At 42.7% G+C, this 20,970-nt stretch overlaps 1 protein-coding gene across 3 annotated transcripts in view; it reads left to right on the top strand.

Moving 5' to 3' along the window:
* Positions 1 to 20,970, top strand: part of KCNK2 (potassium two pore domain channel subfamily K member 2) — a 129,986-nt gene that overhangs the window by 20,442 nt on the left and 88,574 nt on the right. For 2 of the 3 annotated variants that reach the window (XM_035111325.2, XM_035111324.2), the window contains exon 2: positions 18,246 to 18,556. In XM_035111325.2, coding sequence (XP_034967216.2) covers positions 18,246 to 18,556 — 311 coding nt within the window. Of the gene's footprint in view, positions 1 to 14,954; positions 15,339 to 18,245; positions 18,557 to 20,970 lie in introns of those variants that run through there. The other variant, XM_035111326.2, reaches the window with a different exon arrangement.

Here is a 20,970-nt window from a genome sequence, read left to right as displayed (position 1 = left end):
CTCCCTCTACATTCTCTACCTGGATTCACTTATTACCTCACTGAGGACTAATTTTTCAGTGATGAAAACCAATCTGCCTTCAATTTGCTATGTAACTGCATCATACCCTCCAACATTTTTTCCAATGAAAACAGGGACATCTTAAGGAAAAGTGGGACATTCCAGGATCAAATCAGAAAGTGGGATGTCTTCTCTAAATCAGGGACATCCCTGGAAAACAGGGACACTTGGAGGGTCTGCTACATGCATCTCAGATACACCACATTAAAAACGTTCAAGACCATGTCGACTCTATTCAGGAATTTTACAAATCTGAAAACATTGGGGATGTATTTGTTGCTTAGTATGAGTTGAGTTGTGGGCAAAAATATACCCACCATTGCATCACATATACTGTTGCATGTGCAACTCATACATGCTGTCTGTGGTATCCACTTTAAACACCCTAAATGCTCTGGCCAGTGAATATCTTCAGGAGCAAATGCTCCCATAAGAATTTCCCTACAGTATGAAATCAGTTGAGGTCCTGCCTGAGGCTGTGGTGGATCTTGGGGCCCCAAAATCCACACATACCCCGCTCTCACCTTCCATTCTACATAATAGTTTTAGCACCCGTGGTCGCATTTGCATAAATCCGCCTCTGATTTAGGTTCCATTGTATTTGGAGGTCAGACTCGCTTCTGCAAGAAGCAGGACTCCCTTTATTGTTGCCAAACAGCTGTAGTATAAACTTCTATGGGGACTTCCCATAAGCATCTAGCTGGCCACAGTGAGAACAGAATACTGGACTAGATGGGTCTTTGGCCTGATCCAGCAGGGCACTTTTTACTTTCTTGTGGGCTGTGCAATTCACTCATTCCCTTCAGGCATTCTTCAGGTTTAAACTGCATAGCTCCGCGGTTGTTGTTTAATTTAATTTTTAATTTTTTGCTTGGTTTGTAATTCTGCTGCTGTTAATGCATTTTTAAAATTGCTATTGTTGTTTTCACTTACTTTGCTGTAAACAGTTTTGAAACCCCTTTAGGATAAATAGTGGCATTTTACACCACCACCAAAATATTCTAAGCAGGAACCGTCTTCCCACTGTTTAAATACCGCTTGGCTATGGACTCCCATGCATATGATACAAATGCTTAGCCCTAAGCTGCCTTTTAAACAGGGGTGTTTGTTACATTATTCCTCCATTAAACTGTGAAGCCTTACCATAATTGTTCATGTTAATAACCTTAAAGTGTGAAAGAGAACATAAACTGCCAGAATTTCAGATTCTGATTCTTTTATGTTTGTTCTTTTTGTGTGTGGGATTATATAGTTAATAAAAATAGTGTACCTCATTTCATACACACAGGAAACAAAATATTGATTATTGGCAAATAAATCTCATTACAAAAAATATTTTGCTACAGTATTTTATATACAGTTCTTAGAGCTTTTGCTTGAGCAACACTCTCCCCCTCCAGCTTTTTAAGGCAATTCATTCCAATTTTGAAAGTATCTGGCTTATAATTTAAAGCATTTTTTATATTTTTTACCATAATGGCTGCCTTTATGATTTACACAAAGTCAACAAAAACAAGGCAGGCTGCAGGCTTACAATTTAAAGTACATGGCACAGAAGGAAAAGGTGGAGAGAAGGGGAGAGGAAGAGAAGCATTCACATACCAATTATTAAAGGTACCTAAGCCCTGTTCTGGTACTTAGTTTAGGTATTAGAATCATGGGAGGTCATTCCCCCTGAAAAGTACAAGTACTACACACTATGCAATATGCTGTTTTTATCTTAAAGCTAAAGGTAAAGGGGCCCCTGACCATCAGGTCCAGTCGTGTCCGACTCTGGAGTTGTGGCGCTCATCTCGCTCTATAGGCCGAGGGAGCCGGTGTTTGTCCGCAGACAGCTTCCGGGTCATGTGGCCAGCATGACAAAGCTGCTTCTGGCGAACCAGAGCAGCACACTGAAATGTCGTTTACCTTCCCGTCGGAGCAGTCCCTATTTATCTACTTGTACTTTGATGTGCTTTCGAACTGCTAGGTGGGCAGGAGCTGGGACCGAGCAACGGGAGCTCACCCTGTTGCAGGGATTCGAACCACCAACCTTCTGATCAGCAAGCCCTAGACTCTGTGGTTTAACCCACAGCGCCACCTGGGTCCCGGTTTTTATCTTACCACTGTCAATTCTCTTGAAAACTAGACTCACTGCTTCCTTCCCCAGCTCAATGTCCTCATGTTTATGACAAATATGAGCACATAGAAAGAAGCTTAATCTATTGGGGGGGAGGGTTGGGGAAAAATATTGCACCACGATATCTATTTTTGTGAAAAATTACAGGTATTTGTAAAAACTGGAACCAGACTGGAATAGAACTTCAGGCATGCTGGTTGTCAACCTTTTTTCTATAAGCTCAGATGACAGTGAAAAAGGAAGCAGAAAAGTTAATTACAAAAGAACATTAGGACTGCTTTTGGAATTGGGCCAATGCACCGTTAGCGCCCCCCCCCTCAAGGAGATAATATTAATTCGAAATAGTAATGAGGTTGTTTTTTTTCCATCTGCCACACAACTAATCCATTGCAAAAAAAAGAAACACCCATTAATTCACACTTCTCTCTTAAAGCAGAAGCAAAGGAAGCAAAGTGGTGTGAGGGGGAGGTCAGTCGCAGCTAGCTTTATTGAAAAAAAAAATCTCCTGTGTAAACAAATAAATGTTAAATTATCACTTTTATTTTAATAATATATATTTCATAGAACCATATAATCATGTTGGGGACAGAGGTTCTTAAGGAGGAGCACAAGGCACTTGCCAAAGCAAAGGCAATTTGCCAAGCACTGCCAATCCCTGGAATCAACTCGGATGCCCCCTTTGTTGGGACTGAGACATGACTTACAGAGCAATGTTTAATCCAAAGAAGGTTCAGTCATTTCATTCTGAACACTCTGCCAACTCTTGCTTCAAAGAGAATTGCATAATATTTGTACAAAAGGCACTGAATAATACCTGCATAGAGCACCACTCGTCTCAATGATCTTACAGGTCTATAAAGAGGCAGGCAGTCTTTTAGAAAAGCTGTTCCTGAGTTGTTCAGGACTTCCTATGTTAACAAGAAGACCTTGAACATAGCCAGTGTACTGTAATTCCCTCATTGTGTGGAATATGTGCACATCTAGGGGGCAGGGGTGCCAACTTGAACAACATATTGTGGAGGCCCATGTAATAGATCACACCCCATTTGAATTGGAATGCCCATCAACTTTGTGGGGGGTCTGGCCCCCTCAAATATTTTATCGTGGGAGCTGAAGCCCTCACAGTCCCTAGAAGTTGGCTCCTATGCTATTGGTGTTAGGGGAAGGCTAGTGCTTCTTGTGGGGGGACACATCATGCTCCTTCTGGGGTAGTTTGTCCACGCTTGGTCCCTACCCTGCACTCAGCTCTCACCTGTGGCTCCTAGAAGCATGTGACAGCAGCCCCACAGCTTCAACTTGCTGGCTACACCAGGTGAGGGTAGTCAATGGGTCTCAAGCCCTTGGAAAGTTAGGGATGCGAAGACAGGCTCTGGCAGATTGAGCAGACGACACCAATAGTGGATCCAATGGTCAAGGAGACGGTTTCTGCACATGCTGTAGAGGGAATTGAGGGGCTGATGGGGCTTGTCAACCTGGGAAAGTAGCCCATTTACAGCTCTGCTGCCTTATGGTATATCTTCAGGAGAAGGCTAAGGAGTAAATCCTATACAAATCCAGAATGGAGTGCCTAGGGTGGTTGGATGAAACATTATATGCGACTTTCTGGCAATACCGGCAGCCAAGCTGGTGGCAAAAATACTACTGTTTTCCTTTGAACCACATCAGCAAAGTTATTGATGGGGGTGTCTTGTCATCTGTGCAGTCCATGGCCTCCATAAACACTTCCCAGTCTTACACCCCAGCAAAATGCAGCAAAAACAATGTGGGAGGCAGCAGTTATAAGTTTCTGAGTTACCGGTCTCTGCAACCATAGCAGATGTTGTGATACTCCAGCAGTTTGACTTCAGCCTTGGCAGCAAACTCCATTGTCTCTTGAGATAGATGGATGCTGACCATGACAACAAGGTGCACACAACAAAGCAACGATACCTGTGTATCATTGATGATTATGTGATCATCTAAGGCAAATATCCCCACAAAATGTAATGCAAATCAGCAACTGCCGAGTAAGTACAGTGGTACCTCGACTTACGAGTGCCCCAACTTCCGAAGGTTTCAACTTCTGAAGTCCACTAACCCGGAAATATTTTTGCCGTGCGGGCGGTCTGAGCAAGCGCAGAAGCGTTGTGTGCGGTTTGCGCATGCGCAAAGCGCAAAATCGCACTTTGCGCATGCGCAAAATGGACGCTTCGACTTCCGGAAGTTTCAACTTCCGAAGAGCGCCGCGGAACGGATCGCCTTCGGAAGTCGAGGTACCACTGTAGAAGATTTCTTCCACTTTGGCAGAAATCGACCCAATCTAATTGAAAATGTAATAGAATTTGATGGAACTTAAAACTTTTCTCACTGATCTCCCATTGTATCACTGGACTTAACTTTTTTAAAAAACAACAACAACAACACACCATTATTTACTCTGTGCTTAGTGCTATTCCACTACTCTTTCTTTATTCCTGCTTACAGAAGGCATCCAACAGTGGGACAGGAAATAAAATAATTTTTGGACAGCTACTATGCTGCCAGCAAAACTCTGGAGAATGGGGGTGGGGACCCCCACAAAGCAGATTTTAGCCAAAGCAGTTTTTAAAGGGGAAGAGAGAATCACAAAAAAACAAAAACAAACCCTGCTTCCTTCCTCATTTCTCACTTCCTGCATTGTGATAATTTTTGCATCGACTTCTTCATGTTTTTCATGTGAGCATTCTATTGCTGTTTGTCTGTCTCCTTTGCGTTAATTAATCAGCTTGTATTTTACCCGATCATTTCTTCTAATTTCAATGTTCAGTGCCATCACTTACCGTAAGTAGCCAAAATGGTACTGTCTGTGCAAAGAGAGAGGTATCAGTAGGCTTGTGAATGCCCCAATGTTTTCAGAAGTACAGAAAACTTGGTGTGTGTGGGAGGAATCCTAAGCAGTCCAGTGAGGGTTGAGAATGCCCAGTAGCTATGAAATGTTGGCTGATAGTTGGAATTTGTTTCAGGGATTAGTATTTCTTATTTCCACCTCTCCTGGCTTATAGACTCTGTCATCCACTTCCCCCCCCTTTGCTACATCCATCTTCATACTCAAATGATCCTCAAATCTATCCAGTTCTGATATAATTTGATCACCAGTAATGACCTCGGGTTTAATAATAACATCAGCTTCTCCAGGCCTAGGCTCCATTTTTAATTAAAAGTACTTAGTTAAATTACTCTTCATTTTTTATTTTTAACATAAATAAGCACAGGAAGTCATGAAGGGAAGGAAAATACTGAAACATTTCCTACATGTTCAACATTTTCCCTAATTCAATGAATAATGATGATAAATCAATAAATTCTTCAGATAAATAGGCAAAAATTAATGCAGAATCATAATGAATGATGGTTGTATTAAATCATTAATCAAATAGTCAGCTTGTCTCGCATTCTACCAATATCTGCCAATAGACCATCAGTAGCATTTAAATAGTAGAGTTTGAGTTTGACCAAACTGCGGGAGGCAGTGCAAGACAGGAGTGCCTGGCGTGCTATGGTCCATGGGGTCACGAAGAGTCGGACACGACTAAACGACTAAACAACAACAAGCATTTAAATAGGCTGCCATGAGCTCTATCCAATAGTGATTTAGTGAAATAGGAAGAGATTCTTCTCACACAAGAGATGAAGCACTCAGTTTCCACAAATCCCATTTACCTGCTGCAGTCTTCTATGTTCTGGGTAGCCACTCAACTTTCCAGGAGGTGGCAAAGAATGTAGTGGGGGTGGGGGGTTAGTTGAAATTTGGATGGCCTACTACATGGTGCAAGCAGAAATGTTTTTCACTAGTACAAAACCACCATTAGGTACAATGATCTTTCATTTCAAGCTAATCCGAAATCAATTCATCTGATCTGCTAAACCAAGCCAATTAATCTTATCAGTCTATGATTACTTCTAAGTACTTCATCCAGGTGAAAGCTATTAAGAGCTAGTAACATGACACTGGCAAGAGCAGGAATCCCACAAGGAGACCTTCGAGTTGAGGAAAATATGCCTTGACAATATTAATGATGACAACGAATACACTGTGAATTCTGAAACAACTTCCCACTCTCTGTCCATGAATGAATAAGACAGTTACGAGAGCTGGGGGAGAATTACAGCCAAATTAAAAGTGACAACCAAGCAGTATGAAAATAGATGGGCACATGTGAAAATGTCCCCCCTATACATTGACGCCGCATTAGAGAACGATCACATAGATGCCTAACAAATAATTTGTCATGCTGTGATCAAGATATACAAGTGAGTGTGATAATTACTTTGATTGAGATTTTAGCTAATGATACCTAGGAGTCTCTCTCCTCTTTTTCTCTCTCCTCTTTTTTTTTTATTAAAACAAAACACAAGACCAAAACAAGCAATGTTTTCCTACAGAAAAACATCATGAAGAAGTGTGCATGCACACGAAAGCTGATACCAATGACAAACTTAGTTGGTCTCTGAGGTGCTACTGGAAGGAACTTTTTTTTATTTTTTGTTTCGATCATGAATAAATACAAGTGTAAACACTCTTTACATTTATTTCTGGAAGATAACATGGGGAATTTTTCTTTCTTTCTTTCAACATAAAGCGGCGATTGTAAACAGCTTCACTTTAAATGTGTTTGACATCACAGCAGCATTTTCCCCACCCACCCCTGAAACACTGATGGATTACGGGTTGTATTCTAGCCTCATATATGTTTAGTGTGGTTACTTTTAGTTATTATTGCATGTTTAAAATATTTATTTGTTTCTTATGTGAGTTGCCTTGAGACGCTGGACTACAAGGTGATGCATGTTAATTCTAATCCTACTAGATACTAGTTACTAGATACTACTGCCCAGCCCTGCCAGTGTCTGGTTCTGGAACTATTGACAGTACCCAGTGTCACTCTTAGAGGGGGGTCCAGATGGTATTTCCTCACTTGATCCATGACACCCCTGGCTATTTTCTCTAGACTTGTGGCATACATTATCAGCCAATCCAGCAGCAACTTTTTGAAGATTACAAGGGCAAGCAACACTGAACTCTATCTTGACACTAGCTGTACTTGTGGAAACAGGATTCATACATTGTATGTGTAACAAAATGTGGACATTAACTTCAGCCTTCCATTACTGAGGTATTTCAAATGCGTCCATGGGTGCTGAACACTTTTCCAAGGTGCTCCACCATCATGCAACTGTGCTTCTTCTGTTTATAAACAATGTGGGTACCATGCACTCTCCCCACAACTTTTAAAATATTTTTCTTATGTTGTGCACTGGTGACATCAGTTGCAAAGAATTTGCTAGGGAAACTAGAAAGATATATTGTAACCTCGGCTCTCACTTGATCCAGTCTATGTTTGTCTGCAGTATGTTTTTTCAGTGTTTCAGCTTGTTTGCTTAATGAAGTTCAGTACCAATGTAGTGCTCAAACTTCAAACTGCTCAGAGGTCACCTCTAAATTGGAAGGGCAAGATGGTCACACACAATATTCCAGTGAGCATTACAACAAAAATATAAGAAGGCTTGATTCTGTGGAACAGACACTGCAAAAATAAAAGGTCCCAAAGAAAATATGGCATGCAACATAGACCTTTTTTGTCAGGCATGAACAAGATGTTGTTCTTTCCCGGTTTCAAGATGTCTCTTATTAAAACCATCATATTGAGTAATGTTTCAGCTGAGAAAGCAGCAAGGGTGTCCAATGTTGCAATGAGGCATAAACTTAGAAATAACAAAAAAATAACACTATATAAACAAGAAATGACCTTTTTATACCAAACATTTCTCAATGGCAAGCAATTACGGCCACTCAAACTTTTTATTACACATTACCTTGCTCTTGCTAACTAGACTTGTTTACCTATCGTTAAATAGTTTTGTGTGCCAGTGTTGCAGTACTGGACTGTAATACAAGTTGATTTTTAGATGCATTGATTGGTTGCTTATTATACGCCTGTATAATGTACAAAGGCTTATGGATGAGAATAAGGATAAATGCAAGTTTAAAGCCCATCACAAAATTTACTGCAAAGTACAAACGTGTTAGGACAGAATGGCAGCCTACCGTAAGAATGCTGCAGATGATATAAGAACAGTGGCATAGAAATCTTTTAACAAACATAAAGCAAAATGGTTTAGGCTGCAATCCTGTACACCCTTACCAGGGATAAAGTTTTATTGAACTTAACTGGATTTACTTCTGAATAAACATGCATATCATTGCACAGAAGATGTCATAAAAATATTACTTTTCATTGATGTTGCCACAGTCTTACTCTGGTGCCACAATCAGACAAGTCAGCACAAATTTTAGGACTGGATTTTAGCTATGGGTTTAGGTCTGTGTTTTAGATATGGCTTCAGAAAACAAAATATATTACCAGCACAGTGTGGAGCAAAATGCATGGCCGCTTTTTTTCTTCACTCTCATCCTGAATCTTTGCTAGCAGTCTTCTTCAGGCTTATGTAGCCAGTAAATTATTGAAGCTGCAGGGAATATGGGGTATCTCTCTCTCACTAGAATTATGAAGTTGGAGAAGGTTCTAGCTAGCTCCTATATTTTTAACAACTATGACAAAAATTGGTCGGGTACGTTGGGGCTGCAGCTATTACTGCTGCAAGTACTCACTTGTGCTTGTTAGGATAAAGAAGAGAAAATGAAGTAAAAACGAACAAATATACTGTAGTCTTTATACCAGGCACCCCCAATCTTGGCCCTCCAGATGTTTTGGGACTACAACTCCCATCACCCCTAGCTAACAGGACCAGTGGTCAGGGATGATGGGAACTGTAGTTCCAAAACATCTGGAGGGTCAAGTTTGGGGGTGCCTGCTTTATACCATATAGAGCAGATCCTAAGTTTGGAAGCTGAGCTTCAGATCACTGCTGAGTGATGGGCTCACCCTAGACCTGTCATCATTGTATAGCAAAAATAATCTCACTTTTGTAAAGTTGCAAATATTCCTTCAGTTGTATACCATCTTTTGAGGACTATGCCACAAAATGTCTGATATACAGTATGGACAGTATCCAACTATGTAGTTATGATAGTGCAACAACATTTAGCTGTGCAATATAATGACTCCTCCCTCTCCTCTCCTTTCTCTGTGCCCCGCTAAATCTCCTCTGCAGGGTTGGAGGAATCCTCACAACAGATTTAGGGGGCACACAAGGAGAGGACAGAGTAGGCAAGTTACATTGTACAATTAAAAACAGTTGACTAATGTAACTTGTTAGTTGGTTACCACCCTATGTATTTATTTGTTATATTTATATACGTACTGCCCATGCAGAATTAGCTCTGTGCAATTTACAAAACCCACTACAAGTATAAAACAGACCAGAACCTAAACAATAAAAATGATTATTAAAAACGCAACAAGCAAAAACCATATGAATTTAAAACCAATGTAAAACCAGCAGGGGACAATTTGGTGCAAGAATCCAAAAGCACCCGGCAAATACTTTAAGTAAATAAACATTTTAAACTTTGGAAGTGCTGCAGAAACCATTGAAATTAATACTGTAGAGTATGGCAGTGATAAATATGATTAAGAGAAAGGGTTAGTTGCTTCTGTCAGTAGGATGCTAATGTGATAAAGGCAAAAGCACCTTTTGTTTACTGCTTACGGTTATCTGGGGGTGGTGACCCTTTCTTCTGAAATGTTTCATTAGCCATATAGATTGACAGAGGACCCATAGTGTAATATGAAGGCACATGAAGTCAGGATCAGCTCAGGATACCTGTGAAGATAAAATGAGGTCACCACCTTGCTAAAGCTAAGCGAGTCTGGGACTGGTCAGTGTCTGGATGCGTTTCCACCTGAAAACCATATGCACACTGCTTTGCTTTCCATGGTGAAAGAAAGGCAAGGATTTTAATGAAAGAAAATAAAAACTGTAAATGCATGTGTTCCATGGAACACAAGCGACAACATAAGTCCTTTGAAACAGGAAATGCTAAAAACAATAAGGTGAGGCTGTTCTACTTAATGTGTCTTGCAGACAACCCCTGGATAAAATGCCTCATGCCACTTTTTCCATACAACTGTAGAAGGAACTGTAGGAAGATAATCTTTTCCCTCATGGGAGGAACAGGCAGTGTTTATACAGGGCCATTGGTAACAAACTTTTCAGGGGGGAAAGGAGCGTGATATTTATGTACAGTTTTTTTTCCAGGCTCTAGCGGAAGAGAATTAGGTCATGTAAATATGTAGTGATGCCCTTTCTATCTGGAGGCTCCGCTACAAATTGTGGAGCTTTGCAGATCCTTCCCATAGTAAGTAGCATTTGGGCCAAAGCCTACATCCGAGTTATGGCTACACTCCTAAAACAACTTACTCTAGAGTATTTGCTCTAAGGTATGTTATTGGAAGAGAATGTGCTAAGGTATGTTATTGGAAGATAGATGCCTAAGTGTACTTGTTTTATTTATACTTGTTTGTCTGCATCACAGAGATCAGTCTTCTTGAGAAAAGTGGGGTGTGAAGCTGGCCCTTAAGGATTCATCCCATGGATCTAAATAGATTTAAGAATAAAAGCCTCAATGCACAATTGAATAAATACCTTATGCGTGTACAGTGCAGATCGTGGTGCAGCCTTTACAACATATTTAATAATACACATTCAAAAAATTGGCTTGAAAGTTGAAAGCCTTGTTTAGTGGGAATAAGACTAAGCACATGGTGTATAACCGTAAGCTCCCCCCTCATTTGTAACCCACACTCTCAGTACACTTCCGTATGGCAATTTTTGGTGCTGATGGTTTGGGCTATGGTGCATATGAGTGGAGAGCCTTCAGCCCACAGGCCTAATTAGGTTGACCAGCCCACCCCCTTTGGCTCACAAAGCCATTTTAGGCAAGCCACACCCATCTGCCCTACACCCAACATCACACATGCCATTGAGTAAGGGGCATGTAAGGTAGAGCTTGGGCAAAAGGGGCTTAGCAGGCACCACTGATCAGGTTTGGAAACACTGCACAATGTGCTTTGCAAATGCTGGGCTTAGTGCCTTTTAGTTTTAGGAGGAGTTTCCCCTTATTCAGAGACCTCTAACAACAACAAAAGCTGGTTATGGGTTAAAGGGAGCTTCTTTGAAGGTACAGTGGTGCCTCGCTTAACGAATGACCTGCTTAACGAAAGGATTTTTCGAGTGGAGCTTGCCTCGCTAGACGAATGCGTTTTACAAAAAATTCGTCTAGCGAATTGCGGTTTCCCATAGGAATGCATTGAAATTCAATTAATGCGTTCCTATGGGCATTCACTAGACAATTTTTTCGCTATAAGAAAAGACCCGTGGAACGAATTAATTTCGTCTAGCGAGGCACCACTGTACAGGTAGGTAGTCGTGTTGGTCTGACGTAGTCAAAACAAAATAAAAAAATTCCTTCCAGCAGCACCTTAAAGACCAGCTAAGTTTTTTATTTTGGTATGAGCTTTCGTGTGCATGCACACTTCTTCTTTGAAGGCACACTCCTGCACGGCTCAAAGAAGATTGCTCAAACAGATGATCAGTGATTACAGTGACCTCCTTGGAACTTTGACAGCTGTCAGTTACCTGGCCTCATTATGGCATTAGGTGATTGATGGGTGGGTGCTCCTGTCTACTTACCAAATTTGGCACATGTGTGTGTGTGTGTGTGTGTGTGTGTGTGTGTGTGTGATAAGACACTGACCTGCCATCTGAATCAATTTCCTCATTCCTGTCCCATATTCTAAGGCCATCAAGCTGATGCCTTCCTCCAAATACCACTTCTGTTGGAGATGAGGCTTGCAACTAAGGCAGGAATGGCACAGGGCTTTGCAAATCATCTAATGGGTGATGCCTACCAACCCACTTACAGCTGTGTCATATTTTCACCTGCCCCATATCATACAGATAATGTCACATATGATTTCAGGTGTAGGGCAGGAAAGCATCGCTTGGCCCAAATGGGCTGGAAGTACCGAAATACAGGTTTTCTGGAAGTGGTGCCCAAGCTATGAAATGCCATCTCTGGGGAAGTATGCCCTATGGTCCTTTAAGCACTAGGCAAACCATATTTTAAAATTCACCCTGGCATGTTAAAACTTAAAAAAAAAATAGTTTATTCCCCAAGTATTAATTGTTTCCTTATATGCTGTTTGTTTTATTTGTTTTACTTATTGTTACTTTTATTTTATTGTAAACTGCCTTGAAATAATTGCTAAAAGTAGCTTAGAAGTGCTTTCAATAAATAAAAAAGGGAAAACCAGTACCTACAATTGACCTTTATGGAGCTAAGCTATATGACTAGTTAGTCATGCAGAGGTAAGCAACCTGTGACACGCCAGATGTTGCAGCCCATCATTAGCCATGATTTGGAGTCCAACAACATCTGGAGAGCCACAGGCTGCCCTCTTGTTAACTGCATGACTTCAGGTATGGGTATTTCATTCCCTATAACAGGGTTTCCCAAATTTGGGTCTCCAGCTGTTTTTGGACTACAATTCCCATCATCCCTGACAACTGGTCCTGCTAGCTGGGGATGATGGAGACCCAATTTCGGGAACCCTGTCCTATAATATCCTCATAGCTGCCAAGTTTTCCCTTTTCTCGTGAGGAAGCCTATTCAGCATAAGGGAAAATCCCTTAAAATAAGGGATAACTTGGCAGCTATGAATATCCTACATGTAGAAAACAAAAATGTAAGAGAGAACAGCTCTAAGGCTGGTCTCCTCCCTGACTCACAACTTTTATATGCACTTGTTTTCAATGAGGAAGCATAAGCAATATAAGTCCTAACAAGAGTTGCACCAAATAATTCTGTTGATAAAATAGCTAAGCTCTTGGCTGGAGAGGCTGGCAGGGGCTGTGGAAGCAACTTGCCAAAGACCAGTTTCCAGAGGGTTAAGTGCACTGAAACTGCACACCTGATCCCCTAAATGAGAGCAACCTGGGCAAATCTTTAGTTAGGCCAATTTCACCTGTGTTGTTTGAACTGGCCTTTCTGCATCTGCAAACTCAATTGGATTACAAGGTGCATTTGAATTAAAGCCATCTCTCTCTTGCTTTCTATCCAACACTTGGCAAACCCTCACATGTGTGCTTGTACAAGCAGCATGTGAGAGAAGCTCAAATGCATTTTAAGTTTTAATGAAAGGTCCCAAGAAGGCTGTCTCCAGTTCACAACAACTTATTAATATTTATACGTATGGTCCTGACTGAGACTCTGGGCTCATCCACACTAATTTTCCTCCACACTTTCCAGGTACTGTGCCGGGCTGTGCTTTTCCAGTCTGTGTCAAGCACTTCCTTCCTTTTGCCCCACATGTTTCCCCTGCAGAAATCCACTCTTTAACGTTCTCTGTAATCTGTGGGGGAACCCGAGTTGCTGTTTGTTCTGATTGAGCATTAGAGAGCAGGTTTTCCTGGGGCAAGTGGTGGGTCAGAAAAAGCACAGACCTGTGCCTAGAAAGCACAGGGCAAAAGGTAAATGCGGATGACTCAGGCCACATGTCCAAGAGAAGGGGTCATTAAAGGGTCAGGGCAAAGGAATGTGTCTGTGTGTTTCTTCCCATTTAAAAAGTGCTGCTTCCTCTTTACCTAGGATTTCCCTTCCCAGTGTTGACTGGCGTCCATCACCAATAATAATAGTTAATAATTTACAGTATAACCAAAATGGTTCGTTATACTGTATACATCTAACCAACAGTAGGCGGAGCCAGATCCAATAACAGGCAGATCCAGAGCTAAGGAGAGGCAGAGATAACTAATTACTATAGTTTTGTCCCCCATCAACCCTGCTGAGTTTTAGGAGGGACAGCATGGAGATTAAGGAGGAGGAAGATGGACAGGCTGGCTGTATAAGAAAGAGAGCAGGTAGAAACTGCTGCGGGTCGACTGGTGCTGGCAGGGCTCCTATGGCTGTTGCCTCGTGAGGAGACCAAAGGCTTCGGTTTCCGCACACAACTGGCGTTTGGCGGGAAAAGGGCCGATTGGCGAGTATCGGCCGGCCCGTCGTGCCACGGGCGCGCGCACGCGCATCGGGGTGGGCTGGGAAGAACGGCTGTCAGTCATACACATCTGGCAGGAGAGTCGCCTCGAAGAGCCCACCATAGCTGCCAAGTTATCCCTTTTTTAAAGGGAAATTCCCTTATGCTGAATAGGCTTCCTCGTGAGAAAAGGGAAAACTTGGCAGCTATGGAGCCCACCCTAGCAGGAAAGCTTGCCCGCAGACAGGGGTCAGGGCGGCCCATAGGTCATGCCTGAGCATCATCTGCCTTGAATGTTATACTGTAATTGTATATGCAATATAGAGGGCACTGCGGGCTGCCTGTAGCCCCCTCCATTCACAGAGATACGTAGGAAGGGCAATTGTGGAGTCGCCCAGCCGGCAGAGTCGCCTCTTCTAAGCGAGAGGGGTAGGGGGCGGGGAAGGTACTCCCCCCCCCAAAAAAAACCCCACACACTTTAACAGTTCCACAAAAACTAAACCCCGAGAACTGCGTAAAGGGCTCCGTGGACAGCGCGCCGGTTCCTTTTCGGAGTGCCGAGTCCCCTACGTCCAAAAAGGCGCGAGCCGCGCGCTCGGGAAGGTTGGGAGGACGGAGGTGGGTGGGAGAGGTGGGTGGGGAAGAAGAGGAGAGCAGCGAGCGGAGGGAGTTTCCACACACACACACACACACACACACGCATACACACCTTGAGTGGAGCCCGTCGCTTTGCACATGCACCCAGACACCGCAGGAGACGCACGCACGAGGCGCCTCACACACGCGCGCGCATACACACAAGCCACGCACACACACACACACACACACACACACACACACACAGAAGCGCGCGCAGGCAGCTCACACCCCGGCGAGAGGGCGCGCGTGGAATCCGAGCTGAACAGCTTTCTCTTTCTTTCTTTCCTTTCCTTTTTTTGTATGCCTCCCTGCGTGTGCGTGCGCGCGTGTGCCTGCCCGCTCGCCTGCCTTTCCCCCCCTCTCCCTCTCTTTCTATCTCTGTGGTGCCTCTTCCGACCCACGCGCTGCTCCTCTCTCTTTCTTTTCTCTCCCCCCTTCCCCTCCTCTTTCCTCTCCCACCCCGACCCCCTCGCCACCTCTCTCTGCTCTCAAACTCTGCCTCCCCGAGCCCTGAAAAAATGCCTGGCCGTGAAGCGAGGAGAGGGCACCGGGTCTGTAAATAAGAAGTGAGTACTCGTTACAATGGCGCGTCTCGCTGGCTCGGAGAGAAGGAAAGAAAGAGAGAGATATATATGCCTGGGAAGACAAAAAAAAATTGCTGCATGCTCCTTTGCTTTTGCCGATGCATCTTTGCTCTAGGGCAGGGGGGACTCCCCCCCTCCCCACAAGAGAGCCCCACCCCACCCATTTGCAGGAGAGCCCGTTTTGCCCATGCCCACCCACCTGCCTTGCTGTCTTTCTCTGCCTCCATCCCTCCCTCGCCTCCCCCCCTCCGCTCTCCATCCCTCCTGCACGAGCTTTCCTTGCTGCATGCAACACCTTGGCTCCTAGGCGCTTCCTTGCACTTAATCTTTGTTCAAGGGGTGTGTGTTGCTTCGGCTGGGGATACATGGAAAAGGGAAGGTGGGGGGATGAATCAGAGGGTCCGGGAGGTCCATAAAGACCCCTCCCGAATCCAGCCCGCTCCCTGCTATCCTTGTGGGTATGGGAAGACGAAGACGCGCCGTTTGCAAACCATTTCAAGAGCATTTTTAAAGGGGAGAGGAGGAAAATGGGTTGCTTCCCTTTTTAAAAAAAGAGAGAGGTGGGGGGAGGCATGGGAATGTAATTTATCTCTCGGGATGCTTTACAGAGTGAAGGTTCCCTATTTATCCTGGGAGCGAGCGGGGTGGTGGTGTTGAATCTTGGCAAGGTGGATGAGCTTTATAAGGGCTAAGCAGGTGGATGGGGATGGATAAGAGTGAAGGATTGATGGGGAAGGGGGGGATGCTGAGAGTGGGTATGTCTGCTATATATGCGATCAGCGTTAAGAAGAAGGCGCTTTAAGCTCCCATCCCTCCCACCCACCCACCCCTGCTTTGTTAGCTTAGCTGCATACAGCTTCCTAAAGGGGAGTGGATCAAGGGAACTTAGGGACTGGACTTCCCTAGGGTGCCAGGATTTCCTTTGGAGTATGGGCGTGAGTTGCATCTGGGCAGAAGGTGGGAGGCACATTTAAAAAATAATAATAATAAGAGAACAGAATGTCCTGGTGAATAACAGGAGGGCTGTAGCAACAAACCTGGTTTGCCACCATTTTGGGGTGGGAGAAAGAGATGAAGCAGGGTGACAACACTTGAGGGGGAAGAGAGAAGAAAGTGATAGTGCCTGCATTGAGCAATGGTGGGATGGGGAATGCCCCATGGATTGTCCTAATTTTCCTGCCCATGGCACATTCCTCAACCTGATCTGCTACCCAGTTAAAGCAAAGTATATTTATTTGTCAATCCAAGATATCCGTAAAAGTCCACAGGGCTTTAACGCTGGTAGCTGCAGCCCAATCAGCTTGTAGATTGCCCCTTTAAACATCAAGCCATTACCACCATCAGTCAAAAGGGGAGCTTACATTAAAGGCCCTAGGCAAGCATCATTCAAACCAGTGACTCTGTAATGCTCCCCCTCAAATCAATGGGATTAGTTCCATCACATCTCTTGCAGGCAGAGTGTGGTGGCTCTAAGACTGCATCTTCAGCCACTTAGAAATATCTGATTGCATCAGTGTAGTTGCTTGGCAGTAAAAGTTGCCAGACAGCCAATACAACGTAGGGTCTTAGGCGTGTGAAGGTATTGCCTCAAGTTATAGCTTTCTAGGAGTTGAAAAAGAGTACGTAACTACACGACAGCTCAGTGCAATGAGTCATGACGAATGATCACCTGAAGTTTCTCATCTGTGACAGCTCCTACCTGCTGCCCCTTTTGGGGGGAAAGGGGAGCTCGCGTCTACAACTATACTAATTAAATTTACTATGCATGCAAGTCTCTCTCGTTCTATGTCTGATGGTGCTATAATGCAATATAGTTGAACTTCTATGCATGGGAAGTATGATACAGCATTCTGCCACCCCCTTTTTCTCCAAAGCATGTCCACCTTTCAGATGATGAAAATGATGAAGGGAAAGAGATTTGCACCTGCTTTTAGGTGTTGGATTTCCTTAATACCACTGAAAGGAGGACTGTGGTCACTCAAAAGTAAATTAGTAAATGGAGGGGGAAATATATATTAAATATGGCCAATATTCTCATGACCTTATAGAGAAATTTCAAATGTGTTGATATGGCATATTCTTATTTAACTCTCCAGGAGTTATGGAGGCAATAATTTATTGGCTTCTATGTGTAGCTGCTGTAAGAAAAAAGTCTTCTAATATTTGCATGACATAGAGGTAGAAAAATCCTAGCCTCCCATTCACCTACAACTTTGGTCCTAGCACTTAAGAACTACTTTAAATTCTAGCCACATACATGCATTTTTTTCAGCTAGGTACCAGCACTCACATTTCTAATATGGATTTCACTTAACAAATACTTGCTGACTGATGCTACTCATGATGAATTTCTCTAACACTACTGAAAGGAGGATTGTGGTCATTGAAAACAAATTAATAACTGGAGGAAAAAAGTACATTGATATGGCCAATATCTCAGTGATCTTATAGGGGAATTTTTGTTGAAAGTTATGCACAAGAGGAAATGGTTAACACTGCATTTCTCAGCACTGTGTGTAAGATGTAAGAAGAGATTAACTTTTCAGAGCTAAACTTAAAATATAGATTGGGTATCTCATGCGCAATGCTTAAACCAAAACAAGAAAAGTTAATACCATCAGAAATTATATAAAATGCTATGTACATTTTTGCAGTACTTGGACCACAGTTACAGTACTGTCACAACAGGTTGCAGGAACCCCTCAGTCTATATAGTAAACTGTAAATCATGGGGAAGATAGATATGTCGAGTTCATTCATAATGTCAGCATCTCTGAAGTTAAAGCTTCTGTCTTACCCTCTAGCAAAAAGAAGTACTGAATACATATGTGACAAGCCTGGGAAAAAAGTAACTTTCTGGGTTTTTTGTTTGTTTCTTTCTTTCTTCAGTGGCGGCACCTGACTTGCTGGATCCCAAATCTGCCACTCAGAACTCCAAGCCCAGGCTTTCATTTTCTACCAAACCCACCGTGCTTGCCTCTCGGGAGGAGAGTGATACAACTATTAATGTTATGAAATGGAAGACGGTCTCAACCATTTTTCTGGTGGTGGTTCTGTATTTAATTATTGGAGCTACTGTTTTCAAAGCCCTGGAGCAGCCACATGAAAGTAACCAGAGAACAACAATTGTGCTCCAGAAGCAGGAGTTCGTATCGCACCATAACTGTGTGAATGACACAGTACTTGAAGAACTGATTCAGGTAATTCCCTGTAAAGAAGTGTGCTCTTGCCATGTTTTAAAGGAAACGTTGCTTATTAGTTACACGGATGCAGCAATACCAGCTACAATGTACCATGGCCTGATATCCATAAGAAATAATGTTTGGCACAAGTAATTTGACTTAAGGCTTTATTGTGCAAAAATCATTGCTAATTTCATTTTTTTTTATACTAGGCTAATGGAGCAAATCCTTCCATCAAATGCTTCTGTTGTGCTTCTTAAATTGCTGTTTGTTGGCAGATACAATACAGCATTCTCCTCTTACATTTAGGTTGTTATTTAGTCATATTGCCTGGCAAAAGAACAAATGGGAGGCTTACTGACTTGTATGAATATTTTTTCTGGCCATAACCAAGTATAAGCAGTTCTTTGCAGAAGTCAGTGGAGGGTACCAGATACAACATATCACTTTGAACTTTTGAAGCTTACTGTACTTTAATTCCCACTAATCCTAATGCCATTCATTGGCAGGGCAAATGGTGGTGAGGAGATTCCATGGCAGAGCAGCCAATGCATTCAGAGCTCTGCCTGCTGACTTCCCAGGGAGGGAAATGGGAGGGGGTAGCTTCTAAAACCATTTGGTGGGGGCATTTTTGGTTTTGCCCCTTTTATTGCAGTCAATGGGAAGGACTTAATTTTGCCAGTCCCATGAGCTGTGTGGTTGTTGTCTGCTTTGGGGAGCAGGTTAGGGGAATCCTCTTCCAAATCCACTGTGCCCCCAACTCACCCTGATTTGGTTCCTACTGCTGAGGAACTTTCCATGGGCTTACCAAGGAGAGGGGACTTCTAGCAGTGTAAGTTTCATTGTAAGTTTGTTTCCTGCTTGGCAGGGGGGTTGGACTGGATGGCCCTTGTGGTCTCTTCCAATTCTATGTTTCTATGATCTTACCAGTGGGCCTCCCAGCTCCATTTCCACCAGCCCCTCCCCCAGTGAGTCTTCAAATGGCTCTTTACTGTACTGTTCTCAGTGCTAGGAGAATAGAGAAATCAATATACTAAGACCACAACAACCATATAATAATGCAAAGGGTAGGGCCATGTTTATTCATGCATTTTATTAAATAAGTAAATTTATTCTGCCCCTGTTGTTGAAGTACAGTCTGACTGAAATTACTTGTTAAAAAGAATATTTGATTCTACCTATGAAAAGCCCAGACTTTTCAATGTTTGAATGCACACACATTGTAAATCATTGCAAGATACCTTGGCGTTGCATTCAATCCCTTTCACTCTTGTCAATGTATAGAGCTCTGAATGAAACAGCTGATGCCCCAGCTAGGTATGGCTGAATCTGCCTATTTTTAGCCTGTGTTACTATAACATGTTTTTACCCGTTATTCCATTCTACATTGATCTTTTTTATGCATATAAAAATGATAATTTCAAAAACACTTATTTAAATATGTATCTTAATACATAATTTAAACATGAATTTTCTCCCCAAATGCATATTTAAATGCAGTGCTTTCCCCCCAATAAATAAATAAAAAATGTTTAGGGGCTACTCATATTGAAATACTGCCCCTCAATGAGGCCAAATGTAGATTCACAAAATGTTTAGGGGTATGCGTGCCCCTGCAACCCCCCAGAAAAAAGCACTGTTTAATTGTGTATTTCCTCACAAAGTGTTTAGTGAAATGCATATTTTCGTCATGCTTAAACTGCTGAGGACTATGTCTTAACATCCAGAAAAGTGTTAATCAGGTAGATAGCTAAATTCAGATCCTCTCATTAATTGCTAAATTAATGGGTCAGGTAATTTTATATAGGAAATCAAAGAAGTACTAAACTCTTCAAGCAGCCCTAATCCAAACTCTTGTGTTCAGATATTCCACAAATGCATACAATAATTTGCAAAGGTTGTATTTCTTAAGCACCCCTAATCCACAAGTAGTTGGTTCTGGAGGGCTCCAAGGTAGTTGTGAGAAAAGTTTGATGTAATCTGGCAACCAACTGGTAGGATGGTATGTTTGTTTAAAGGGAGCAGTTTTAGCCCATTTTAATATGCACTGCGTGACAGCGACATCATTCTATTGGATTCACTTTATGATCTGCCCATCTTGAAAAGTTCAGCTTCACCTGAGTTGCAGCCAACATGCTGATTGCCATTCTATAGCACAGGTGTGGGTTATCTAGGGCCCTCCTTATGTTGCTGAACTACAATTCCCAAAATCCCTGGTCATTGGCGATGCTTGTTGGGCCTGATGGGAGCTGTGGTTCAGCAACATCTGGAATGCAAAAGGTTCTCCATACTTTCTATAGTAGGCATAAACTTTCATTCTTCTTCTGGCTTGGAAGTTTGCCCTCCTCCTGTCATCTTATGTAGTTACTTAATTGCTCTTGAAAATATATTGTGTTGAGCAATGGAGTTCAGTTGCTCCTTCATGGTACAAT

The sequence above is a fragment of the Zootoca vivipara genome, chromosome 3, assembly GCF_963506605.1.
Source record: "Zootoca vivipara chromosome 3, rZooViv1.1, whole genome shotgun sequence".
Classification (NCBI taxonomy): Eukaryota; Metazoa; Chordata; class Lepidosauria; order Squamata; family Lacertidae; genus Zootoca; species Zootoca vivipara.
The sequence above is the reverse complement of the archived record's forward strand: the minus strand, read 5'-3'. Positions and strand labels throughout refer to the sequence as shown.